Source organism: Bubalus bubalis, chromosome 23 (assembly GCF_019923935.1).
Source record: "Bubalus bubalis isolate 160015118507 breed Murrah chromosome 23, NDDB_SH_1, whole genome shotgun sequence".
In the NCBI taxonomy this organism is placed as follows: domain Eukaryota; kingdom Metazoa; phylum Chordata; class Mammalia; order Artiodactyla; family Bovidae; genus Bubalus; species Bubalus bubalis.
Window position 1 is genome coordinate 15,783,714 of NC_059179.1, and position 27,820 is coordinate 15,811,533.

The 27,820-nt window shown below is 42.4% G+C and overlaps 1 protein-coding gene across 4 annotated transcripts in view; it reads left to right on the top strand.

The window, feature by feature from the left end:
* PLCE1 (phospholipase C epsilon 1) overlaps positions 1 to 27,820 on the top strand; it is a 368,784-nt gene that overhangs the window by 166,350 nt on the left and 174,614 nt on the right. For all 4 annotated transcript variants that reach the window (XM_044935313.2, XM_044935312.2, XM_044935311.2 and 1 more), the window contains exon 3: positions 10,220 to 10,508. In XM_044935313.2, the coding sequence (XP_044791248.2) occupies positions 10,220 to 10,508 (289 nt within the window). The remainder of the gene's footprint in view (positions 1 to 10,219; positions 10,509 to 27,820) is intronic.

Below are 27,820 nucleotides of genomic sequence, written 5' to 3' on the forward strand. Positions count from 1 at the left end.
CTCATCTACCTGTTGTGGACACAGCAGCCTGGAGCCATAGGACTTCAGGAACTTTCTTTCCCTCATAGCTTCTCATGTGCATATCTGAGCAAGAATGCTGCCCCAAGCCTCTGAGCCAGGGCAACACGATCTAGAGGATTTGTGAAAGTTTGTTTTTGTCTTGCAGGGGCTTTGTCCCCATGTGATTCATTAACTGACCCGCTGCTCCTTAGAGCTGCAGGGAGCCTGGTAGTTCAGGCCTTTAAATCCCTTCTGTCGACCTAATTCAAAGCCTGACATCACAAGCCTCCCAACATAATCCATTTGTACTGATTCGATTTTTTTTTCAAGAGGCTTCCTTGGCAGCCAGGTTTTCTCATTATGAATATGATTCATCTGTATGGTAATTCCCAGTAGAATTAGTATCTCAGACATGATTCATCTTGGGAAATATTAGGCCAGAAGCATCGTTTCAGAAAGGCCTGGTACATGCATAGCTGCAGGGAATTTCTGCAAGAGATGCTTCTTCATGAAAATAGCATTTGTTGAGTTGGCCCTGCGCTGGACTCTGAGGTAGGGGCTTCGGGGAAATAGAGAGACATGAGCACCTCACCCCTGCCCTCAGGAGCTCCCATTCTAGAAGGCAGATGGCATGGATGAGCATGTTTATGGGATGGATAACATGAGAAGTGCAGTCAGAAATGAAAGGTAATGTGATCTCATAAAATATCAGGTTCTCAAACTTTAGCAGGAATCAAGATCACCCAGAAGGCTTGTTACAATGCAGATTTCTGGGCCCCAACCCCAGAGTTTTGGGTTTAGTAGGTCTGAGGTGGGGCCCAAGAATACATATTTCTAACAAGTTCCCATGTGATGCTGCTGTTGTTCTGGGCACCACACTTTGAGCACCTGCTCTAAAGATTTCAGTGCTTTCACCCCTATCCCCTCTCTTCACTGCCTGCAAGGTGCTAGGCAGTGTGCTTCCTGCTGGGGACAACATGTGGAACAAAACTTGACTGCCGTCCCCACCTGGGGAACTCAGAGCCTGGAAGGGGAGTAAACAGCGACTTCCCCAGTCTACAGAAAGTAGAGTTTTGTATGGGGGCAGCTAGAACTCAAAAAGATGATGCTTGGTTCTTGCTTAAGCTGGGGGAAGGCCGCATGGAGGAGGCAAAATCTGAACATAAGTGTAAAATGTGAATTGGAGGAAGATATGTGGAAGGGCATTCATTCACAGCCTTTACCTTCCAAGATTATCAAGTGTCCTGGGGACATCCCCTTACACTCCTTCTTAGACATTTCCTGCAGTCATAAAGTTTTGACTTCCTACAGAAGTGGGTGGCATAGCTCTGGTTAATTGGCCTGGCCTTAGCAAAGTCTTTTATTTTTGGCTCTGTGGAGCTCTGTTTGGTCAGTGTCTCGTGCATGGTCTGAATATTCTCAGTAGAATGGAATTCTCTGCACAGGCACTTGAATGGAATGTAGAATGAAGAGCAAAGGAAGCAACGGGCTTGCTACCAAATTCCTTCTCCCCATCCCTACCACTCCGGCCTCCACACTGCCTCAGCTACCACCCTCCAGCCCATAACAGCCTCACTGTTTTTGTTGACTCTTCAGGAAACTTGGCAGTTTTTATGTCATTGCATTTTGTGTAGACACACACATCAATCAGAAATCAAGCTTCCAGCATCTCAGCCTTCTAGAACAGTGCTTCTGGATTCCAGAATTTAGGAAAGGGGCCCATGAGACCAGTAAAAGGGCTTTCCAAACCACAACTCTCACACTTGATTCCTTGAGGAAGGCTCCTGTATTGTTCTCCAGCCTGTTAACTCTCAGTTTACTCAGTTCAGACAACCATGGTTATTTGTTTTTCCAGCTCAGGCTACTTTAAGAATCACATTATGGGGAGTTTAAGGGTGGTGTTAGAAGTGGATATGTAGTCACTAGGGAGAAATGACAGATGATATTGAAGGAGAACACTGATAAGTGAGATACTGACTGTATGCTGTATTCAAGAATGATGATGGTCTAAAAGAGAATGAAATGATGCCATCTGCAGTGACATGGATGAACCTAGAGATTGTCATACTGAGTGAAGAAAGTCAGAGAGAGACCAATATCATATGATATCACTTGTATGTGGAATCTAGGAAAAATGGTGCAAATAAACCTATTTCCAAAACAGAGTCACAGATGCAGAAAACAAACAGGGTTACCAAGGAGGAAGGTGGGGAGAGATCAACTGGAGATCGGGACTGATATACACATACTACTATATATAAAACAGATAACTCATAAGAACCTACTGTATAGCACAGGCAACTCTACTCAATACTTCATAATGACCTATGTGGGAATGCTGCTACTGCTGCTAAGTCGCTTCAGTCGTGTCCGACTCTGCGAGACCCCATAGACGGCAGCCCACCAGGCTCCCCTGTCCCTGGGATTCTCCAGGCAAGAACACTGGAGTGGGTTGCCATTTCCTTATCTAATGGATGAAAGTGAAAAGTGAAAGTGAAGTCGCTCAGTCGTGTCCGACTCTTAGCGACCCCATGGACTGCAGCCCACCAGGCTCCTCCGTCCATGGGATTTTCCAGGCAAGAGTACTGGAGTGGGGTGCCATTGCCTTCTCCTATGTGGGAATAGAATCTACAAAAAGTGTGTGTGTGTATATGTATATATGATTCAGTTTGCTGTACAGCAGAAACTAAGGTAACATTGTAAATCAGTTATACTCAAAAAAATTTAAAAGTATCATGATCAAAATTATCATTAAAATTAAGGTTAATTAATATCCTCTGTCCTCCATTTAAGAAAGCTGAGGTGTATTGGTCATCAAACAGTAACACTAAGACAGATGTAGGGACAATGTTAGTTGACCCCTTCATGTTAGATATAGAAAACTGTGGCAGGGGGTGGGTTTTGACCACATGAAAGAGTTTGTCTTTTTTTTTTTTTAGTCATTGTCCTCATGCATCTACCATAGTCTCTGTAACTGCAACTCAGCATTTGCTGAATCCAGAAAGTCCATATTGAATCCGTATCTGTTTTCTCTAAGCCCCATGATTCTTTTAAATCATCATTTTCATGAAAACTCAGGATGGAGACTAGATCTGATTAAGCATTCTCAACTCTTAGGAAAATCAGCAAATGATAATGGGATAATGTTAAACTATTGGTGAATTTCTCAGAACAGATCACATTTGTGTGTGTGCTCATGCATGCTCCGTCACACAGTTGTGTCCAACTCTTTGTAACTCCATGGACTGTAGCCCACCTGGAATTTAACCCATGGAATTCCATCTAATCCATGGAATTTTCCAGGCAAGAACACTGGAGTGAGTTGCCATTTCCTCCTCCAAAGGACCTTCCCAACCCAGGGACTGAACCCATGTCTTCTGTGTCTCCTTCATTGGCAGGCAGATTCTTTACCACTGAGCCACCTGGGGAGCCCCTCAGATCACAATTAGAGCCTCATCTGGTTGCAGCTTTTCTGAATGCTTTGTAAAGACTTGGTGCTATTTCATGTGACTTCTGTATCTGATGTTCAGCACATACAGGTGACAATACAATGTCACCTGTGGTTTAGATGAATCCAGTAAGGTCATGACCAAAAAACTATCATGACCAAAAAACTAAAGGATTCTAGCCAATTTCTTGGTGAAGATATAAAAGACCCTCATTAATTCAATCAAGAGCTATTTATTGAGAAGCTGTAATGCCAAAACTTCCAGACCCTGGCGATAGAGCAGTGAAAATGGAAATAAAATCCTCTTGAAGTTGCATTCTAGAGGGAGGAAACAGACCGTAAAGAGAGGTGGCAGGATCACTACTGCAATACCCATAGTAATCTGGGTTCTCTTTTCAGATTTTGAAAGTATGATTCCAGTCTAATGGTCGATACCATTGTTGTTGCGAATTCAGCTGTTGGTAAATTTATCATTACTTTTTATCTACTCTACCTTTCTTTCTAGCTTTTTTTTTTTAATTGGAGTATAATTACTTTACCATTTGTGTTAGTTTCTGCTGTACAACAACATGAATTAGCTATATGTATACATATATGCCCTCTGTCTTGAGTCTCCCTCCCACCCACCCCATCCCACCCCTCTAGGCCATCACAGAGCACCAAGCTGAGGTCCCTGTGCCATACAGGAGCTTCCCACAAGCTATCTACCCCTCTCTAAAAAAAAGGTTTCTTTGACAACTGCAGTATAGGATTCTCTAATTTGGTTTGGTGGCTAGCAGTACTGGCTTAGAGATGCAGGGTCCTGATGCTGAGTCAGGTGTATGCGCATTAGTGCCTTATTTTTATGTGATGGTAGTAGTAGGGCCTCTTTCTAGAGCTGTTCTGGAGTTTCGAGGAAATCGTGTCTCAGTGCTCAGTGCCTACTTCATTTTAAACATTCGTTAGATGTTGCAGTGATTACAAGCATTACTGTGTGTGTGTGCACTCATCACTTAGTCGTGTCCACCTCTTGAGATCCATGGACTGTAGCCTGCCAGGCTCCTCTGTCCATGGGATTTCCAGTGTAAGAATACTGCAGTGGGTAATCATTCCCTTCTCCAGGGGATCTTCCTGACCCAGGTACTGAACCCAGGTCTCCTGCATTGGCAGGCGGATTCTTTACTGTCTGAACCACCAGGGAAGCCCACACGTATTAGTGTTAAGGGTCAATGGACACCTAAGTAACAGGCCTCCTTCTTGCTGAAAACTTTCAGGAGATATGCTATCAGACCTTACAACATTGTGATTTTCCAGAGCTCGGACCCTAGAAAGAAAGCTTTTGGAACAGAGCAAGTACAAAATTGACTCCTCTTGTCAAGCACTCTCTTTGACCCAAGTAGAAGTCAAGATAAGACAAAGCCATTTCTGGCTGTACAGAAGAAGGAGCTTTCCTCCTGGGTGAGTGCTGTGGACCTGATGTGCCTGGCTGCTTTCTGTCTTTCAGTGCTCTTAAGTCTTTGATTTCATCTCTCTCTGAATTACCCAGCCTTGGATGTTTGTTTTATTTGGGTTTGGATCTGAACTCCATGTCCCAGTGTTGGTTTCTTGAGTCACAAGGAACTTCAGATGTTTCCTTAAGTATTGTCTAAGGACTGCTTGCTTTTATGCAAGTAACTTCATAATGTTGAGGTCATGCTTCTCAAACACAGCACCTGCCATGGTGGAAGTAGTGTAATTCCATGGAGAGGACCCACTCACGGTTCACAGTGCTGGGTAAACATATGTGCTATGAAGGGCACTTTTGGCAACATTGATCTATAGTTCTTTAGATAAATCTTTTTTATTGAAGTATAGTCGATTTACAATATTTATATTAATTTATATTTATGTTATGCAAATGGACATATAAAGACAAATGCTTTATATTTATCTCAAAGACAAATATGTTATCATTTCTATGTGGAATCTAAAAAATATATATAGATCTTAAAAGTTCTAAGAACTCCACAATGGCCAACTATAAAAATTTTGACTCCTTTCCTTCCTTCATTCCCAGTGACTTTAGCAAGTCCTGTAGAGTCCATATCTGAAATGTATCTTGACCATTTATTGTTGTTGCTAAGTTGCTAAGTCACTTCAGTCGTGTCCAACTCTGTGTGACCCCATAGACGGCAGCCCACCAGGTTCCCCCATCCCTGGGATTCTCTAGGCAAGAACACTGGAGTAGGCTGCCATTGACTATTTATAATACCCTGCAATTTTTAGCTAACTTATTTGATTTACTTGTTTATTGTCTGCCTTCCTCCAGTAAAATAAAAAAGTTCTTTTTGCTTTCTGCTGGATCCCCAAAGCCCCTGGGCTTGGCGCAGTGTGGTTTTCAATAAATAAAAATCAATCGTTGGATGAATGGATGGACACATATCTTTTTACTGAGATTGGATGCCCTGTTGTAAGGTGTTGATTTTATATCAAAAAAGATATTGACCCATATAGGGCATTAGTCTGTCCAATTTTCAGCACCTTCTATTACCACATTAATCAAGTGAGATAAAGTTTATATATTTTTTCACCTTGTAATTTAAACTATAAATGTCCATAAAAAGAAAACATATTTGCTCATTCATTAGTCATAACTTGACTGTTTTCCAAAGTACTTTAGGGTGACCATGAAAGGAATTATCATGAATAAAAACTATAACAACTGCAATGTTAACATCACTTAACACTCTTGCCAAATAACAACGTTTTCTTGAATCCCGTTGTTTGGGTTTTGGGTGTGACCATGTTTAGTGCAATGGATAAAGTGGAACCACAGAGCTGGACAAACCCAATTTCAGTCTTGGCTCAGTCTCTTACTAGTTGTGTAAAGTTAACTGTCTCACTCTGTCTCTCTAGGCTCACTGTCCCCATCTGCAAAATGAATCAACCTCGTAGGGCTAGTGTGTGGATTCAGATATGCAAGGAAATACTTATCATTGCACCTACCACATCATCATTGTGTAAGTTGACTTTTGCCATGTGCCAAGGCATTCCCAATGCTTCATGGTTTATACAGCAGTCACTTATATAGCTCATGTTCCTGTGAATTGTCTGGACGGTGCTCCTAGTTTGGATGAGCTGATCTTTGCTGGGCTCTCTCATATGTCTGTGATGGCAGGTGGAGGAGCCATTGGATGATCTAGGAGGGATTCACTATGTGCGTGCCTGGTGGCAAAGTGAAAGAAAGTGAAGTTTCTCGGTCATGTCTGACACTTTGTGACATCATGGACTGTAGCCTGCCAGGCTCCTCCATCCATGGGATTTTCCAGGCACAAATACTGGAGTGGGTTGCCATTTCCTTCTCCAGGGGATCTTCCCGACCCAGGGATCGAACCCAGGTCTCCCACATTGCAGGCAGACTCTTTACCCTCTGAGCAACCAGGGAATCTGCCTATTGGCAGGCTACTGGCAAAGGTGACAGGAGTGACTCAGCCGTGGTCCGTCATCCTCCAGCAAGCTAGTTCTGGCTCCTTCACTTGGTAGTTGTTTCAGAATTCCCGAAAGTGGCAAGGAGAGCAAGCTCCAACACTGAAGACTTCACTGGCAATACATTTACTGAATTCCCATTAATTAAGCAAATCAAAAGCCTGGCCTGGAATCTGTGAAGGAATAATGTATGGTCATTTTTGTAGTCTATTGCAATCATCCTTGTTACCATCATCATAAAAACTGGTATTTGTTGAATGTTTATTAAGCAGCTGTTCAAGTCCTATTACTGTGTTTATCATAGTTTGTAATTCTTACTACAACTTTATGGGACAGATAATATGTATTATATCCCTGTATTGGAGAAAAAGAGACTGAGACATAGAATGGCAAAGCAGCTTAGACAAAGTCACATGGCTGGGAAGCAGAGAAGCTCAGACTCAAACCAACACTTCAGAGCAACACTCATAATTACTGTTTTATAGTGCCTCCTCCTCCCATTCTATATACATAAAATTTTCAATAGTTGCTTTTTTTTTTAAATGGATGATCTAGTAAGGGGTTATTGCCTATATTTTAACATGTACCCTAAGCACTTCCATATCTTTGAATTCAGCTTACCAAGTATTGGTATGAATGACATGTGTTAGTGCAGATCATGGTAGGACCTGTAGATATCTTTCTGGTTCTTTGTGGATGGGGCCTTAGCAGTAGTGACAGCAGCTCAGGGATGTATTCTTAGAACTCTTCATTTCTCCTTTCTTCAGAAAAGTTGGAGGGCTTGGGAGCAGCTGGTAGCAAGGCTAATAATTACTTAATATATCCAAGTGTGTGCGTGCATCCTCAGTCATGTCCAGCTCTTTGCGACCCCAGGGACTGTAGCCTGCCAGGCTCCTCCGTCCATGGGATGTCCCTGACAAGAATCCTGGAGTGGGTGCCATGCTCTCCTCCAGGGGATCTTCTCAACCCAGGGATTGAACCTGCATCTGCACTGCAGGCAGGCTCTTTACCACTGAGCCACTGGGCCTTTTTAGCAGCATTCCTCTGCTGAAAACAAACAGACCAAAAAAAGTGAAGGGCTACCCATCTCTGATAGATTAAACCTCTTTTCTTGACTTTCAGGGCTCTCCTTTGTCAGGCCAACTGACCTTTTCAATTCCCCAGTGATTTCCCTACACGCTGTGCTCTTAATTCCTGCTCTCCTCCCTGTCCCCAGGACACACTGTTTTCCAGCCTCTTCACCCTTACTTGCCATGTGACTCTCTCAGCTGCCCCAGTTAGAGCCATGCTTCTTTCTTTATCTTTACCTATCAAATCTCACAGTGGGTTCTCTTCTCTGAACATCCAGAGTGTTTACTTCTGAAGGACTCTTTTAGACAGTGTGTTGGAGATTGCCTGTATGATTTGGAGCCGGGAGAAGAAAAGCATGTCCTGAGCTCTGCAACTCTCTACCCTCATTTGTCCTCACAATACACCCAAATAAGGTTAGGATGACATTATCTAGCACGTAAGAGCAAGGGTATAACTCCATCACAGTGAATTTCATAGACTGTGCTCTGTGCTCTGTTGTTAATACAATCACCTGATGATTGTTTAGAGCAGGGTCCATTCTCTTCCTGCTCAGTGCTAATGGGCACCGTTTGTAGACACCAGACTGAGCACTTTGTATGTATTGTCAGGGGGAATCCCAGAACATCTCTAAGAATGGGCATTAGTATCCTCTCTGGCTGGTCAAGGCAGAGCTGGTTGTGCAACCCCACAAACCTGACCCCAAAGCCTGGGCTCCTTCTGTCCCAGCACACCATCTCTGTGGCCACCAGAAATTTAATGACAGAAGTAAAGTTAAAGATTCCACACTCTGTCTTCAAATGGAAAGTATATACCAGAAAGCAGAGGAAGACAGAGTAGAAATCTAGTCAGGATGTCACCACAGACTAGCTCATTGGGGTCCTTTTGAGTACCCCGGCGTGCTAGTTAAGGTGAGGTTTGGAGTGTGCAGCATCACAAGGGTGTGTGCAGAGTCTGAAGGGCGTGCAAGGTTCTTCCCTTCCCTCTCCACTCATCGCTGTCAGCAGAGGAGATGACCTCCACTGTCACCCTACCCTGAACTTTTTATCTGTTCACTCTCCTTATTAGACTGTGAACTCTTGGAGAGGAGAAGCTGTTGTATTTACCAAGGCCTAACACATAACTGGTATATAAACACAGAAGAACAATTTTTTGATTTAATGCATCAATTGTCAACCAAGGCATGGTGCTCAAGGTAGCATGATGGAGACAACACAACATAGTAAACCTTTATTCCACCATCAGAAAGCTAGGTTAATTCACCCCGTGTTCTCTTTCTTCTCTGGCATTTATACACTGCCAAGAAGGCTCTGGCTTCCCAGAGACCTTGACAAGACCCCATACCTCCCAGATATAATGCCAAACTTTATAACTTTCAGGTCTCATTTTCTAAATTAGATTGTGAAGTCCTACAGCACAAGAGGTGTCTGTTACTCTTCGTAAACACCTCACATCTTTCAATGCAGTGCCTTGCACAGAGCAGATCTACATAAACACTCGTTGAATGATTGCACTGAAATGGATTGGAATTATGGCTGGGAAAATGTCGTAATAATCCAATCTCTTTGAGATAATTCTTGGTGAATTCAGGTGATGAAGGGAAGAGGAAATCAGGATAGTGGCAGAGGCAGAAGGAAGAAAGGAAGGAAGGAGAAGTGGCAGGATCTGTCATTTCACTGGATGTGGGGGTGAGGGAGGAAGAGGGGGGAAAAGGATTCAAAGACTTTGGTCCAAGCTGATGGATTGAAAGCTTATAACCAAAAAAGGGAATATAGAAGTTCTCCTGCCCCTTAACCCACTCACCCTTATTTCGGTTCTGAGCATGAAAGGAGGATTCCTCATGAATGTGAGTTTACAGGGTTCCTTGGAGATAGACAGATCTGGGGGAGTCACTCAAGAGAGTCCAGAATGAAAAATAGGAAAGGTACGCCCTTGTCCCACTGTAGACGAGCTTTGCTCTGATAAAGAGAAGGAGGAGAAATTGGAGCTGAATATATTTTTGGTTGGTACAAGTCGTAAGTGCTCTGTTTGATAGCAGGGTTGTTTGAACGACCTATTTCATAACTGCACATAGCTTTCCCAAATAAATGGTGTCTGTAGAATGTTCAGGTTAATGTATGAGCCCAGTGTTCACGAGTGTTTGTGCTTAGAGCGACCAAGACTTCTTTCTTAATAAGTCATCTTGGCATTTTGTCAACAAGTTAATTTGCTTTTCTAAGAAACTAGATTAATACTTCCTGTACTTTGTGCTATTCACAGATCTACAGTGCAGTGAGAAGGGGAGAAGCCGCAGAACAGACAATTAGATCTCTTCTCCATTTCTTCGCCAAGCTCCCAGCCTCCGAGACAGCCCATGAAAGGATCAGTGTCGGTCCGTACTTAAAGCAATGTGTCCGAGACACGGTGTGTGAGTATCGTGCCACCCTGCAAAGGACTTCCATATCTCAGTACATCACCGGCTCTCTCCTGGAAGCCACCACATCTTTAGGAGCAAGAAGCAGCCTCCTCAATTCTTTTGGGGGATCCACGGGACGAATGATGCTGAAAGGTACTGTCTGAAATTTCACTTTTAACTCTTCATCATTGAATGCAGAAAAGAATCTGAGTTAACATTTATGCATCTCCTCATGGAAAACTGAGTCCACTTATCAACAACTTTCAGAAAAGGTAGCTGCTTTAAAAGAATATAAAATGATAAAAGAATATAAAATCCCTTAAGGTATAAGCATTCTGAATAATGAACGCTAAGATTTTGAAGTTTCTTTTTCAAAAGAAGTAAATGACTAAATGCTTTGTTTAATTTTTTTAAGTTATCCTAATAGATGAGTTCTCCTAGTGGTGGTCTATGACAGATGTCAATTACTGTAAAAAAATAAAAATAAAAAAGCTCGTAAAAAAGTGTAGTCATGTAGTCACAGTGAAAACCAACTGTTTCACTCAGAACAGAGTGGAATAGAGTTCTCTTGCCTACACAGAATTAATAGGTTCATGTTGACTAGAGAAGCCAAAGGCCATCTTCCAGCAACTCCCATCTTAAAAGGCAAGATAGTCAGAAATCCTGCTAGGAAATGAAAACTAATGGAGAATGGGGTCTCTGCATCAGAACTTCCCAGCTACTTCCCACAAGTGGCAGGCAGGAGGGTCAGAAATGGCCGTGCACCATGGAGATCTGTGCACTGCCCAGCTTTCACCACCCACTGGGCATCCTTCCCTGGCAGGAAGCTGCCAACCAGACAGGGACCATGCAGAGCTGCGTTCCACTGCTCAGGGGCTGCCAAGAACTCTCTCTGACATCCTGCCACTTCTCTCAAGGAGAGCCCCTGTCGTCCCTCCACAGCAGGCCCCAGACCTGCGATTATCACACCAGTGGTCTTCCTCCTTGACCCTCAACCTCCCCACCCCGCCCCACCCCAGCGCCCCTTGGGAAGACCCCAGAGGAGGTCCACACCTGTCTGTGTGCCATGTGGGTGCCATGCTGACTTGTTTTCTAGTGTCACCTTAACTTTCGTGGGTTGGTTATAAATGATGAGTGAAGAAAAACACAAGATGGGGACCACTAACCCCAGAGACTAAAGAGGAGAAACTTGGATTCATATATGTTTCATTCATTCAGCATACGTTTTTTGAGCACCTGGGTGCTGGGTTGGGGGCAAAACATAGCCCTTACCCCTAGGGAAATTGTTGAGAAGACCCCCTGGAGGAAAGAAAGGCTACCCACTCCAGTATTCTGGCCTGAAGAATTCCACGGACTGTACGGTCCATGGGGTTGCAAAGAGTCGGATACAACTGAGTGTCTTTAGCTTTCACTCTTTCACCCATGGAACTTGTAGTCTCTAGGTAGTAAGGGTTTCCCCTATCCACAGGATTCAAGATTTCTCTATTCTGATGCGGCTCCTGGTAACTGCCAAGCTTGCATTCTGCATCAGTTATCTTCTTGGGAATTCGAGTTGAAATTGACATATAGAGTTGGCAGAGCTTCAATGCTTGCGACTGTATGTAAGGAGCTTATCCTGTGTGTTAATCAGGCTTTTGTATCAGATACCCACCCTGTGCCAAGCAGTGTGTAGGCCTTATGGGAGATCCTAATAACATACAAGTCAGTTTTCTTGCTTTTAAGTTTTTATGATCCTAGTGAGGCAGCCAGATTTGCATGCACCAAGTATTCAAAGAACAGACTGCAGGGAGTTAAATGCCAAATAATGTGGAAGTGACTCTAAGAGTCCAAAGCGTTTGGAAGTAGAGTTAATGGTCCATGTGACAAATGGTTTGGCTGCAGAGGAACAAAGTCAATGAAAGTCACTTTGTTTCTTCTCTATTAATTGCAAAAGGACATATCTCCAGGCTCCCCAAATGTTGTGTTTTGGTTCCCAGGCAGGCTGCCTCCAGTCTTACACAGACCTTTGGGGAGAAAAAAGGGGGCCATTAGTTAAGGTGTCTGTTGCCCTGATAGTAAGTAAGTTGATCTCCATTGCTCTTTGCACTTTCCTGCTCAGATCAGAACTCTGAGATCAGCATTCCCATCTCTGGGACTTGTTGGATCATCAGCTGATGAGTTATCATTGAATTGGGTTTTATGCAAGAGTTGGGAGTTTCTTTTAACTTTCTGTTTTGCAGCTCTTTAATGGTTTCTGACGTCTGTTAGTAGTTTCTGCTGAATAATATAGTTAGCAGGTTGGCTTCAGCTCCAAGCTAATTTCTGTATCTCTACCTTGCTCTCTTGGAAATCTTTTTCAACTTCAGTGCTTTCTCCCATGGGGTTTTCAAAATCTGTATGTGCTATAGTGAAACATATGGTTCTTCAACATGCAGTGGAATATAATACATCTTAAAAAACCATACATGGCCGTTCAAAATCACGGAGTGTTTAGAAAACCGATAGGTTCAGCATATTGAGTAGCTGGGTCTTGAGCTCTGTTGGCCTCATACTCCAGCAGGGGGTCTGGACGATATGCTCGGCTGCTATGCCGTGCTTGTCTGCTTGTTTTATTGGTCACTGTGTGTTCTGTGGCATCGAGCAGGCCAACAACTTTCAGCTCTGTGTCACTAATGAAAATCTATGGGAAGTGTGTGACACACTCAGTCTCCAGGTTATAAATGACTCATGTTCTAGAGTTCATTTCTCAGGAGCTGTGGGCAACTCAGAACGCTTTCCTGGAGAAGCAGTATTAAACATTGTGATTTGGTTCCAGACTTTAGTCCTCAAAAACCTCTTTAACCCACAACACAGTTGAAGTCTACACAGTTCCCATGGAATAGAGAGAAAAACACAATTATTAGAACACTGAGCATCAGCCTCCGGGAAAAAAGCATTACAAATGAGTTAAAAGGCATTTGTTGTTGAGGGGAACTCATTTTAATTAAGATGAGTAGAGTTAAAGTAAAACTTTCATGGAGATTTTGTAAAGAACTTTGGGCCATTTCAGAGATTTTAGATGTTGGCATCTATAGTTCTATTATTATGGTTAATTATATTTTGAAACTCATATCTAATGTGAAAGATTCAGAAAATTATTATCCCAGTAACTTTCTTTTCTTTTAATGAGAGGCTTATAAATGGAATGAAGAAAGAAAGAGGGAGACAGGACAGAATTTGTAATTTTTTCACAGAGGGAAAAGGTAAGGAAGAGGGTCAAAAAGAATGACCTTTTCCATGAGAGAGATCACATTTAAAGTGGATTAAATCAAGTTGGAAAAGGTAGGGGAAAAAAAAAGGAGGAGGGCGAAAAACAAATGCTATATGATTCCTTTTGTGTGGGGTGCTTAGAATAGTCCAAAGCATCAGAGACAGAAAGTAGAACTGTGGTTGTAGGGGCTGGTGGAGGGAGGGTTTGGATGCGGAGTTACTGTTAATGGGTGCAGAGTTTCATTTTGCAAGATGAAGAATTCTGAGGATGGATCATGGTGATAATTGTGTATAAGTAAATTATGATAATTGTGTATTGAGTAAATATGAATTTACTCAATACAACTCAGCTGCATTAAAAATGGTTAAGATGCTAAATTTTGTTATATATGTTTTTACACAAATGAACACACACTCACAAACCAAAGGATTTAAACAGGAGGAACACATTATGCAGGTCCTTAGTGCCAGGCCCATTAAGATGTTAGAAAGAATCAAGTTTGTGAAAAAGAAATGTGAAGACAGCTTTCCAGGTGACCTACAGATGCCCCAAGTCAACTTGTCTCCTGGAAGTGGTTATGAGTACAAAATGAGGGTTGGAGCTGCTTGTAGTAGGTGGGAATAGGAAGAGAAAATGTCCAACCAATTTCTTCATTACTCACAGGGCATTCCCAAGTTAGGACTTGATAATGTCAGGGTTGATTGGCCAGAATGCTGCAGCTTTGCAGTATTACCACAGTCTACAGGATTCTTCTAACTCTCCAACACCTTCATCAATTTGCACCCCTCCAGTGGTATGAGTAGCTCTGAAAAATCAGCCGACAGTCAGTTCATTCCTGGCTTTCTGCCTTCAGGACCAATGAGGATGGTCTGTCTGCTCAATGGAAAGTTTGCCAAATAATGAGAAACATTTTCTGATATGAAGCATCAATCAGCAAGGGTATACTATCTCAAAAAATGGAAAATGGAGAACTTACTCCATCCTATCTTCCACTAGTTGAGTACAGTCAAGATCTTTCCACTTCCCATTTAATTCCCCTTTTCCTCCTCCCCATTAACCTTTCTAGAATCCCAGGACCAACTCTGTAGAGCAGTGGCAGCCAAAAGAGTTCTTGACTTCAATAATCAGAAAGACGTTTTCTAAATCCATTGCCTACTTTTCTTTTTTTCCAATGTACTCCCTACTAAAAATTACAAAAGCAAGATTAAGTCAAAAGGGAGAGAAAGGAATGAGGTAATTGATAGTAATGGGAAGAAGGAAATGGTGACCCACTCCAGTACTCTTGCCTGGAAAATTCCATGGACTGAGGAGCCTGGTGGGCTACAGTCCGTGAGGTCTCAAAGAGTTGGACATGACTGAGCGACTTCACTTCACTTCACTTCAAAGCACTGAAATAGCAAAAGTAAAAAAAAAAAAATAGTGATAAGGAAGAGGATTTTTCAATATAAGGTGGCTGTTTTCAAGTGTACATTTTGTATCAGCTTGTTCCTAAGTTTGTAAATCAAAGGATTAAATATTTACATGTAACTCAGACAAAGCATAGTCACATATTTAAATTATGTAGTAGGAAATGCTCATTTTTTAACCAGTTTGGGTGTTTATGTATAGAATAGTTATTAATAAATAAGTTATTCATCATAGATAGACTATAAATAGAATATTAATATGAAAAGAAAAGGTTTCCCTGGTGGCTCAGATAGTAAAAAATCTGCATGCAGGAGACCTGGGTTCCATCCCTGGGTCGGGAAGGTCCCCTGGAGGAGGGCATGGTAACCCACTCCAGTATTCTTGCTTGGTGAATTCCATGGACAGAGGAGCCTGGCGGGCGGTAGTCCATGGGGTCACAGAGTTGGACATGACTGAGCGACTTACACTTTCACTTTCACATGAAAAGAAAAAGTGCCCTGCAGATGTAATATTCTCATTTGAAAGTGGGGAATATTCTGTTTCTGATAGAAAGGTCTAATAATTTTCAACTTATTTTCTTCTACTGCAATAAGTATGTTCTATTTGTGTCTTTTTCTAAAGTGAATACCTTTGAGTATAAAAATAGGAAGACCTAATAGGAATATACACACACACACACATTTGAACTATGTGATTGTACCTCATAAATAATTTAGTTTATGAAGGCTGTCTTGGTTGACTTCCTCATAATCAAAACAATTACCCTTTACATGCCTACCAGGCAAGGGAAGACGTCTCCATGGTTCTAATTCCAAGATGTAAGTGTATTTAAATCTGACTTACTAGTTTTGTGACCTTGAAATTATTTTCTTGATGTTAAAGTATGCTTTAATGCAACTTGGGTTATGTTTTTATACCCGTTAATCAACTGAGAAGTATTCATTCAGTGCCCACTATTGTCTAGGACAGTGTCACCTCGGAGAAGAATGGAAACATCACATCTGGAAGCCTTCAACTTGTAAGATAATATTTCTCACTCCAGTGAAAATGTAATAATAGGTTTCAGGTTTACTGAAGTAGCCCTTACTGCCACCCTAAAAAGATTCACAAAGTTCAAGGCTAGTCACTTGAAGGTGGGATCTGTAGCTCATGGGGCCAGGAAGCTTGGTGGGTGCAGGACGAAAGCCCTCTGCCTTGGGATACGTGTGGCCAGGCATGATCCAAGAGTGTGACTTCATGTCTAGATGTGACCTAAACCCGCACAGTATTTCTGATGAGTGTGACTCCAGACCCCTGCTTATAACAAGGGGGAACATCTCCAAGGCTCCAGGGCAGCACAAAGTCATCAACCTCAAATAATACCAGAGACATGATGCTTCTTGAGTCAAAACAATCAAGAGTATTTTGGGGGAGGAGGAGGGTCAAGCAGAGGAACTAACTTTTTAAGAAAACTTTTCCAAGCTGACATCCTTATTACTGTTATATCTGAAGTTGTAAACTGTCCCATCTGTAAAGAGAAAATTGGGCATATGGAAGGATTGGAATTAGAATCATAGTAATAGTTGTGAATATTTTTTTAGTTCTTGCTGGGTGCCAGGTATTACTCTGAATGCCTCACGTGTTTGACTTCATTGAAAACCATTCAATGATCCAATGAGAGAGGTACTAGTTACTAATGAGGAAACTGAGGCCCAGAGATATGAAGAAACTTGCTTAAGAGTGCATGGGTAGCCTGTGATAACGTCTGTGCTTGAACTCAGGCAGCCTGTTAAGTCCTTATTATGTTTCAGACAATGCACCAAGTCCTTTGTCTGCATTATTTCATGTAGTCCTTTTGGGTTGACTTGTGTCCCTTGAAAGAGATACGTTGAAGTTCAAACCCCAGATCCTATGATGGGACTTTATTTGGCAGTAATATCTTTGTAGATGCAATCGTGTTAAGATGAGGCTGTTTTCTGTTACAATGGGCCCTAAACCCAGTGAATGGTTTTCCTTATCAGAAGAAGAAACAGGCAGGCAGACCATGTTGGGATGAACACCATGTGATACGAGAGGCAGAGATCAGAGTGATGCATGGGAACCAAGGAATGCCAAGGACTGCCAGCCAGCAGCAGCCACTAGAAAGAGACAGGAGAAAATTCTTACCAGAGTATAAGAGGGAGCATGGCCCTGCCAACACCTTGCTTTTAGACCTCTAGCCTCTAGAACTGAAAACAAAGTCCTGTTGTTTTAAACCATCCAGTGGTGGTATTTTGTTAGGGCAGTACTAGGAAACGACGACAGTCATTTTTTTGGAGATCCTGTAAGGAAGAAATTGTTAGTGCTAGGACACTAAAGCTCACAGAGGTTAAAGGACTTGCCCAAGGTCACGCAACTAGTCAGTGTGTGTAGCCAACTCAGATCAAGCTTCTCCAGGGCCTGTGGTCACAGCTATGATGTAGACATGTTTGCAGCTCTCCGATGGCACTGTCCATTTCTGCTTTGTTTTAATTGATTATGGGTTTTTCTGGTCTCAGTCTCTAATATTCATCCTCCTCCCCCATGAGCCTCTTGCCTGACACAGGACCAGGCACAGAACAGACAGTCCATAAACTTTCATGGATTCCAGCGGCAGATGTGTTCACAGAATCAAGAAACAGGTGATCATTGCTGTTTATCACATTTAATTGAATGAGATAATTTTAGAACCAAAGAAAAAAGCACTAATTTTCACTGTAGGCTGCACTAACATATCAGGCTCATACCAAATGAAAATGCAGATACATTCAGTAAGTTTCCAAGCTGGTACAAAAGTTATTTTCATTGTCTCAGAAGGTACTATCAGCACAAGGTCCTGGAATGGTTACAGAGCTATCTCCAGGGCCTTCCTTGCTCCCTGTCTGAATTCTTCTCCCTTCTTCCTCAGACACCTCTTGCCTCTGGGGGTCCAGAGCCCCCTTAACTGTATCAGCCCATTTACTCCTCACTTACTACCCCATAAAAACACAATCTCCTTTTCTTTCTGTAGTGGATCCTTCTTATTACTGTTATATCTGAAGTTGTAAACTGTCCCATCTGTAAATGTCCTTTGAGTCGGTAATGCCATCCAACCATCTCATCCCCGTATTTGAACTGATCATAAAAATACCAAGTCCTAGTTCCAGAAACTCAGAGTGGGCCATGTTTCAGAAAACCATTTGCAAGATAGTTATTTGAAACTCTGTACCCAAAAAAACAACTAGATTCCAATCCTTTCCTCCAAAGCTTGCTTATTGCATATGACACTGAACTCATAACTATTTTAAATCAAGAAGTCTTAAAATATGACTTTTCAATGTCAGTAAGTAAATGTTCCCCCCAAACAACCTGGAATAAGAAATCATTGCATTGATCTTGAAAAAGGAAGGTTTAGAGAAGGAGAAAGAGCAGTTGGATAACCTTGGGGGAGTTAAGAAATACATTCAAATTGAAATATAAAGAGAGAAGATGAAGAATAGTATTTAAATCAATTAAAAATAAACAAATTTAAAAAAAGAAAGCACAGGAAGAGTAGTATTTAAAGCTGAAACAATACAGTTATCAACAGAAAAATAAAACTAAAAAGATGTAATTTGCAATGATGGGGAGAATAGGCCAAATTTCTCATCTTCCATTGAGATGATTAAATACACTATTCTTGAAAGGGAAGGGAATATATATATTTTTTAATGAGATGCACATCTTTTCTTTTCATCCTTAAGTTGTGCTTTTATTATTGATTTGTTTTTGGCCGGGTTGGGTCTTTGTTGCTGCAGGTTTCTCTAGTCGTGGAGTTACTACAGCTGCAGCGCATGCCCGGGCTTCTCACTGCGGTGATTTCTTTTGTTGTGGAGCACGGACTCTAGGGCATCTGGGCTTCAGTCGTTCGACTGCATGAATCTTAGTTGCCCTGAGGCATGTGGAACCTTAGTTCTCAGACCAGGTGTGGAACCCATGTCCCCTGCATTGGCAGGTAGATTCTTAAGCACTGGACCATCAGGGAAATCCCCAAAATCTTTTTTACAGTTAAAAAATAACTGTCAAAGAATAGGCACAGAATCATGCAAAAATGGTTGCCTCCAAGAGAGGCCTTTTACTTGTCACCTCCTGCGCATTTATACTGTTTGAATGTTGATGTTCTTGTCCATACTACGTAACTAATGGTTAAAAAGAGGCATTTGGAGCCTGTGTGCAAACTGATGGATTCAAGCCCCTTGTTTCCAATGATACTGTTTTCTGCAGCCATTTGGGGCTCACATTCAGATGAGAAGCGGGACAGAGGCTTTGTTAAAGTAAGTGGGGAGAAGGGCTTAGAATGAGTAAGAAAGTATTACTGGGGCTGTCTTTGTCCTGTTAATTGCTTCATGGTTAAAAGAAGTTGATTGGGAACATCATTCTATCTTGGGCTTGAGTCTCGATTTCAACACTATGCCATCTTGAATAGGTGACTTTACTTTCTAGGCTTTAGTGCCTGCCACCGTAAATCAGAAATAAAAGTGACAACTTCACAGAGGTGTTCTGAGGACTAAATGAGATAATGTGTATAAAGAACTGAGCAAAGTATCTGGCATCTCTGTTGAGTAAATGTTAGGTTGATGATGTAATGCTGAGGATGATGAGGGTAGCAATGATGATTGCTGCCACCCTCACCAGCCCCTTGAAATGCCAGCCTTCCACTCTTCTTAATTCAGGTGCTCTGCTCTTAGCTCAGTTTTAGGTGCACACAAACCTCCAGGTTTCCCTGGCTCTGGACTCAGGGAAGTAGTATCTTACAGGACACTTGAGAGCTTGTTTGGAGGTTCTAGCAGGGGAGCACAGCTACTCATATACTCTTGACTGAAGACCGGTCCTCCTCTATCGGGGATGGTCGTCCTCTTTGACCAAGAGTGCAGCTTCAGGAGGGATGCACATGGAGCGGTGAGGGAAGAAGGGGATACCCGCCTGGCCAGCCAGATCAGCCGAATCAACCCTGGCGATCAATGGGGTGACAGATGTTGCAACCAGATCGCCCTCACATCCTTACAGGACACTTGAAAGGAGGTATCTAGAGGCTAGAGTCTGCCCCTTTGTAAGGTTTTCCTTAGGATTCATGCATCAGATCATTCATTAATTCATTTAACAAACAGTTGTTGAGAATCTTCTATGTGACAAGCACTGTGCTAGGCCCTGAGGATAAAACAGTGAATAAGACAAAGTCTTAACTTTCAAGGAAGTTACCTGATAGTTCAGGAGATGCAAATATCCCTGCAATGTTCAGATGGTAATAAATGTTATAGTTGAGATAAAAACAGGATATAGGGGCTCAGAGGGTCCCTGTACCAACTTGAGTGAAGTCTGAGGTTTCTAAAATCACTTAAGAGCCTGGAGAAATGCGAACATCTTATGTAACTAAGGAAAACAAGCTCTCACCTCTATTACGATGCTTCTGTTGTTTTAGTTCCGTTTTTTGCTGGTATCATCTCTGTTCCCTCCAGAGTAGAAAAGGTGCTAAGCGTTTATTCCTGGGATTGGGTACCATGTCTACTAAGATTGGTATAAAATTTAGTGTTCAAGTTAGAGTTCGTACATTTTTATGAAGATGCATTACTCTTTACAATAAAATTAAATGTTTCAATACATGTAACTAATCCTTTTGAGTGTTTTTAAATTGTTTACCTTTTTAAAGGACAAAAACCTCACTTAAATGAGCTAGGAAAATTCTTGTCCATGGGAACATTTATAGAACATAGTGGAATATACTTATAATTTGTTTATAATAACATGTGGGTCAGTAGCAAATATTTAAGAGGAAAAAAGAGAAGATCTCAGGACAGTCTGAGTCATTATTTAAACTTCTGTTGGAATTGAGTCTTAAAACCAAGAAATTACTAGTACAGTTAAAGTTGTAAGTGGACATTTTAAGAATGTTTGGTTTTCAATGAACTAAACTCTAACAGAAGATTTTGCCATCTTCTGGAAAGTATAAAATGTTTTGCCAGCTGGAAATATGTACATATTTGGCATTTTAAGCCTTTTTACTCTCTATTTCATTGTAATAAGAAATGATTCTATGATGGCCTGAACAAATGGTTTCTTCAGCCCCTCTGAGGCTCTCCTTGTGAATTTTACATTCACCAGAAACACCTTTGCTAACAGTCGTGGGTATTTTACCCCGATTCATACCCAGAATCACTCAACTTTTGCATTAGTAACTAGCAGACTCGTCTAAAATCCATTTCAAACAGATATTTTTGTGAATGATCTGGAAACATGGAGGGAAACTGAGAGTATAAAAAGTTGCAGAGACTCTGGCAATGCACAGGATCTGAGCTTATGGACTACCAAGTCTAGAACTAAAACCTTTAACTGGGCTTAAAGGGGCAAAACCTGCGTTTGGTCTCCAAGTCTCTCTGATCCCCAACCCAAGTTCTTAACCAGCAGGAAATCCTACAGTTTTAACTCCCACTCACATTTCACCCTGTACTGACCTTGTGTGTGTGTGTGCGTGCATGCGCGTGTACATACATAAACATAACATAGAACCCCCAATTTGATTGCAAGTCCATCCAGACTACAAAATTGATCTCTTCTTTGTGTACCTGCTGTCTCCTTGCCCTGTACTCCTCCGTGGACTTCTAAGACATCTCCAGCATTCTTTATTATGGGAACCTGTAGGGGTGGGTGGAAGGATCTTCCCATCTACGGCTGAGTAGTCATAACACAGAATCAACCAAATGGGAGAGGATATCTCAGAAAATATTTGTTGAGTGAAAAAATAAGTAAATGAATACATACATACAATTCAAGATAACATACAATTCCCCAAACTAAAACCAGGAAAGAAATTTGAAGCCATCTGGTTTGAACCTGTGAGCATCACCATCCAGAGTTAACTTATCAGCAATGACTATTTTTCAAGCATCATTTATAAAAGTCACTTGGGCTGGTCCTCATCCTGCTCAAACTGTGACTGGAGGTACAGGGCACAAGTCAGACCGTCTGAGAGCCATACAAGGAATATTAAGCCTCTGATCTTCCTTGGCCTCTGAGTGAGAGCATCCTGCCCTGGCCCATATTGAGGCAGACCGCATGGATTGACTTCTCTCTGGTCTGTTTCTATCTCTGTCTGTGCGTCCTCGTACCCCTGAGCCAGTTGACAAGTGCACTCGAGGGTCTTATCTCTGCAAAGTGGACCTACGCTGTTGTTGAGAAAAGAGAAAAGGGGAAAAGGAGTGACCCCAGTCTCTGCATTAGCCCTGCTTTGAAGGGTCTGGAGTCTCTTTCCTGAGCAAAGAGATGAAGGCACCTGCATTCCACAGCCCTCACATTGAGAGAGGAGTCTATATTCCCTCTCCATATTTGGGGGAATGCCCTCTTCTCAGTGATCATCATACTCCCACACATGCCAAGGACAGGCCACTGGTGGTGGAAATTCATTTATCTTGCAAATATTATTAAATACCGTTACTGCCAGCTATCAGGAGTAGAACAGACATTGTACCCACCCACATGGAACTTAAAGCCCAGTAGGGAATCAAGTAATTACAAAAATAAATGACAAGTTGTGGCCATGATGCATGCTACCAGGGAAAAGGCCATGTGTATGTGACCCTCTAAAAGGGGGATTTGACCCAAGCAGAGAAGGCTTCCATGTAAGGCTAAAGGCTCTCCTTAGTTATCTAAGGGAAGGGGAGCAAGAAGAATGTTCTAGACAGAAGTAATCATTTGCCAAGGCCCCATGGCAGCCAGGAGTATGGCAAGTTTGAAGTTTGAGTGGACAGTTGAGATCTGGAGGGTTCCCTCTCAAGAAAGTCTGGAGAACTCAGAATGACAAAGGCTAGCAGGTATTGAGTGCTCACGGTGAGCCAGACACTCTGACAAGGTTTTTTTTTTTCTTAATCTAATTTAAAACTCATATTTTTACATGAGAAGAAGCTAAGCCACAGAAAAGTAAAGCAAGCTGCCAGATAGTACAGACTCTAGTTAAGAGCCCCTGTCTGTATCCTTGGGAGCCATGGAAAACCAAGTTTCAAACAGAAGAAGGGACACAATAGGATTTCTCTTTCAAAAGGATGATTCAGACAAAAATCAGCTTGAGATGACTCCAGCCCTCTTTATACCCAGATAAAAATGTTAGCATTTAAAACTACCGAGGATATTGAATAAGAGAAAAAAGGGTACTCTGAAAGAAAGCTACAGCTCAGATGAGCCTTAGTACTCTGTGGTTGTTCTGAGGAGGCAGGCAAAGGACAAATAACCTAGTAACCCAGCTCTCTCTACTTCCTGGGAACTGTATTCCAAGAAGTTTAGAAGAAAGGTTTGTGGTGTGGACTAGAAAGGAAGATTGATGACACCCCACCCACCACCCCCCCGCAGGCCCAGGGGGACTGTTAACACTCCTCCACCCCAGGCCAGACTCACTGAGTACTGAGTCATAGTAGTGTCTTGCTTTAACCAAGGAAGCAAAAACTCCCTGGCGGGCCAAATCCAGGCCATGTGGCTTTTTCCTTGACAGCTTCAGTGTTTTTTTAAATTAGGAAATTTTGCATTAAAATGTAGAGTTCTATCTTTTCTGGCACCCCTGGGCCCCCATTCTCCCCTGGCCCCTTGCGCTGGCCCTGATCCATACACCTGCCTCCAAGCAAGATGCACCAGCTCAGCTCACCCTCCCATACCTACCCACCCCAACCCCACCGCTGGGTTGTCTGCCTCCCAGCTCCAGTCTCATTTTCTCACCTGCCCGGCCCTGCAGACAACTTTTGTGTGCCCTGGGTGGTATGCCAGGGAGAATTTCAGTTCTTGGGTTTAGGAGGCTGGGCTGGAAGCAAGTATGTCTTCTGTAAACCAGTTTCTGCTTGGAAGTTGGGGAGAGGGGTCTCATTCAAGCAAGGGGTCTCAGGCAAGAAAAACATGTGAGATAAAGTAAAGGGTGAGAATGAGGAAGTGATTCTCAGCCAAGATCTCATGGGGGGAATACAAGGAGGCATAAGGCTAAGTTGGTAGATGTGGTTACAATTTGGAGAAAACAAGGGAAAATTTTGGACCTAAAGCATTAGAAAGCCATCACAGGCTCTTAAAGCAGGTTGAATTTTAGGAAGGAAAGACCAACAAAGGTCAAGGGTCTGGAGGTAGGACACCCTCGGAAGGAGGGAGAGTCATAATCACAAACCTGCATGGATATTCCCGGATCAGGAATAGTGTGCTCAAAATCAAGGGCCAGAAGCCAGTGTGAACACATGTAGTTTATGTTGGCCCAGGGCAGTGCTTACAGGAAAAAAGATTGGTCTTGAAAATTTAACATCACAGGGAGAAAAATGAAAAGGTAATACAAACTACAGTTGGTTAAGAATGGAGGCATTTTTACTATGACACAGCAGCGTTGTGAAAATCTCCACACTTGTGCCAAGGGATATATGCTGCTAAACTTCTCTCGGAGTTTGGGCTTTTGACTGGTCTTGACGCAGACTGCTCAGCCCGAGGGGCTGGGAGCAGGGCCTTGTTGGGCTTCCATAAAGCATAGATCTTGCCCAAATGTGGAAAACCTTTAGGGACATGAAAACCATTAGGGATCTGTAGCCCTGACTTGAACCAAGCAGAATAAACAAACCCCTGCCCAAATTGGAACTCACTGGATGCCTTTCAGAGTTATCCAAGGGGAAAGGCTGGAGGCCTCAAGGGTCTTCAAGTGGGTTAATGTCCTATTTCACTGCTTCACTCCAGTCTAATTTAACTGCGTGCTCTTCAGTCTTTGCCCTTTTTTGAAGTGTCTCAGCACCTCAGTTGCAAACCCAGAAATAGACTGTGTTCTGAACCTAAAACATATACAGTACTCCCCTTTTTTTCCTGCTAATGGGATGTTAAAGTCCGAATAAGATCTTCTGGAAGTGTGTTACATATTCAGGGACTGGGTTGGAAAAGTTCCAGAGAGCATTCACATTTTCCATAGACAGGGTCTTGCTAAGTTCCCAACCTTGATTTCTATTTTCAATATCCTTTGTCACTCTTTCCAGTCTCATTGTTTAGTTTTCTGTATGCATAACATAGTGTAATTGTGTCTGTCTCCCCATAACAGCTAAGTGGCATGTTTTCCTTTTAATTCCATTTTTTTTTTTTAATGGGGAGGCAGATGCATAGAGAACTGTGAACATTCATTCATTCACTGAATAGTCAACTTGATGCCTAACAGTTGGACACTCAGATGCTGTTTGGAGACAGTGGAAGGGGTAGATTGAAGAAGAATTAACACTACTCCTGTCTCTCTGATGTTCACAGTCTAGTAAAAGATGGAGATGGACATAGGGGTAGGAAACCAAGACTCAGAGCAGCTAAGGACCAAGCCCTAGATGGGCATGAATCCAAAGGTCACAGAAGCCTGATTTGGACTAACCTCAACCTAGACTTGCAGCTTCCCTGGTGGCTCAGATGGTAAAGAATCTTCCTGCAATGTGGGAGATCTGGGTTCAATCCTTGGTTTGGGAAGATCCCCTGGAGGAGGGCATGGCAACTCACTCCAGTATTCTTGCCTAGAGAATCCCCTTGGACAGAGGAGCCTGAGGGGCTACAGTGCATGGGGTTGCAAAGAGTCGGATACGACTGAGCGACTAAGCGCAGCACAGCACAACCTAGACTTGAGCTCCTGCCCTGTCTCTAGTCCACCTCTAGGAAACGAAGTGTAACACACTGTGAAAACGTTTGCTGAGCGCTAGCCATGGCTTTGTCCTAGACAGGGAAAACAGTGAAAAGAAAGCATGTTCTTCAGCTCCAGGAGTCAGTGATTTAGTTGATAGAAAGACTGACGTTGAATATGTGGTTACACCATACCGTGACACATATGAAACAAAGATTAGTGATTAAAAGTGTGCACTTTGGTAACAGACAGACCTAAATCCCAGATCCACATCAGACAAGCTTTGTGACCTGGGGTTAATTTGCTCCAGGCAAATTCTGTTCCTAAGTTTCATCATGTTTTCTATAAAATGGGGACAATGTATATACTTGCCTCACAAAATTATAATGGGATAAAATCAATGAACTTAATGATTATAAACCATACTGTCCAAAACAAACAACAGAAAAAGGTGTATGTAGAGCAAACAAGACATTCCAGAAATAGTAAGAACAAAGGCTTAGATCAGAATGGCTCTTAGAAGGGTTCAGGTTTGGGTCTAGCAAGGGGTCAGGTTTGGCAGAAGGGAGAGAGCGTGAAGGGGACTGTGGAAATGGGGCAGGGTAGTGTGCCCTCGTCTGGAGGCTGCCTGGAGCCACAGGTGGACTCTGGGGGTCAGTGCAAACCTCAGGAAACAGAGCTTTTCACAGCTCTTGACCTCAGAGCTCATTTCTCCCATCCACACCCACCCTTCTCACAATTCCAGGCCACATCAGCCACCAACAGCAACTCACCTGCCTGGAAGTTCTCTCTCTTCTTCCTGGCTATTAATAATTCAGGTGGATAATGCACATATAAATTTCCTTTTCTCTTTTTCTGCCTCAGACATGAGAAATTGGAATTTTTTGTGCAAACTCTTTCTCTTAGAAGAACAGGATAGAAGGAAATGAAGGAAGTAAAAGAGATAGAAGAAGGGAAAGGGAGGGAAATGCCTAGAGACAGGATGGACATACAGGTGCATGATAACAGACGTGTTCAGCAATGAACAGACTTACTATCCCATTTATCAAAAATAAGTCACGCAAATCAGTCTTGCCAATGGATTCCATTGGAAGGACTTTCTGTTCTTCTTTTCTTCCCTGCTGCTGTCTGAATGTCTGGACTTAGAGAAATTACACTAGCTATTTGAGGAAGAGTTTGCTTGCTGACATGGATGCCACATCCCTTCCAGAACCTTCTGATCTCTCCACAGTACGGGGAGCAGGGAGCCCAGGTCTTAGATTCCTTTGGCCCTGGACTGTGTCACTGTCCCTTGTGTTTATCAGTCTCTCCATCTGTTCATTCAGTGACACTAACCTTTCTGCAGGCACTCTGCCAGGAGTTGGAGATAGCAACATAAGCTATAGGAGGTCCAAACAACAGTACTGCTGCTGCTAGGTTGCTTCAGTCGTGTCCAACTCTGTGCAACCCCATAGACGGCAGCCCACCAGGCTCCCCCGCCCCTGGGATTCTCTAGGCAAGAACACTGGAGTGGGTTGCCATTTCCTTCTCCAATGCATGAAAGTGAAAAGTGAAAGTGAAGTCGCTAAGTCGTGTCCCACTCTTCGCAACCCCATGGACTGCAGCCTACCAGGATCCTCCGTCCATGGGATTTTCCAGGCAAGAGTACTGGAGTGGGGTGCCAGTGCCTTCTCCGAAACAACAGTACTACAGACTCTGAAAACAGCACTGAAAAAGGACCAGGGCTACGCAGAGCACCTTTGTATCAATTTACAGTGCCCAAAGGTGACTGCTTAGTGCTTAACTTGGACCTGAATTCTTGTGATTTTTCTTAAAAAAAAAAAAAAAAATCATTTCTGTACCTTTATTACTTTGGACTTAAAAGCAAAAAGCCTGCATTGCTTTAAAAATATTGTTTTTAATATTGTATTAAGATCTTAATATTTTAAGATCAAAATATTGATCTTTTCTACTCATCAATTTAGTACAAGTTAATGAGGAACCATGTACTTATAAAGGGACCTGTAGTAGAACAAAATAGCTTTAATTTAGGCTTCTGTGTTAAAGATCAATTTTTGAGGTATAGTTTCAAAGAGTCATTTTAGGGGGACCTCATATTTGATTAATCAATCTCTCTGAGCCTTAGTTTTCTGTATCCACAAAGTGGAAATAATAGGCTTAGTCTATAAATCAAAGGAATGTAGAGGCATTCAATTTTTTTACTCTAAGCCATTATACATATGTAAA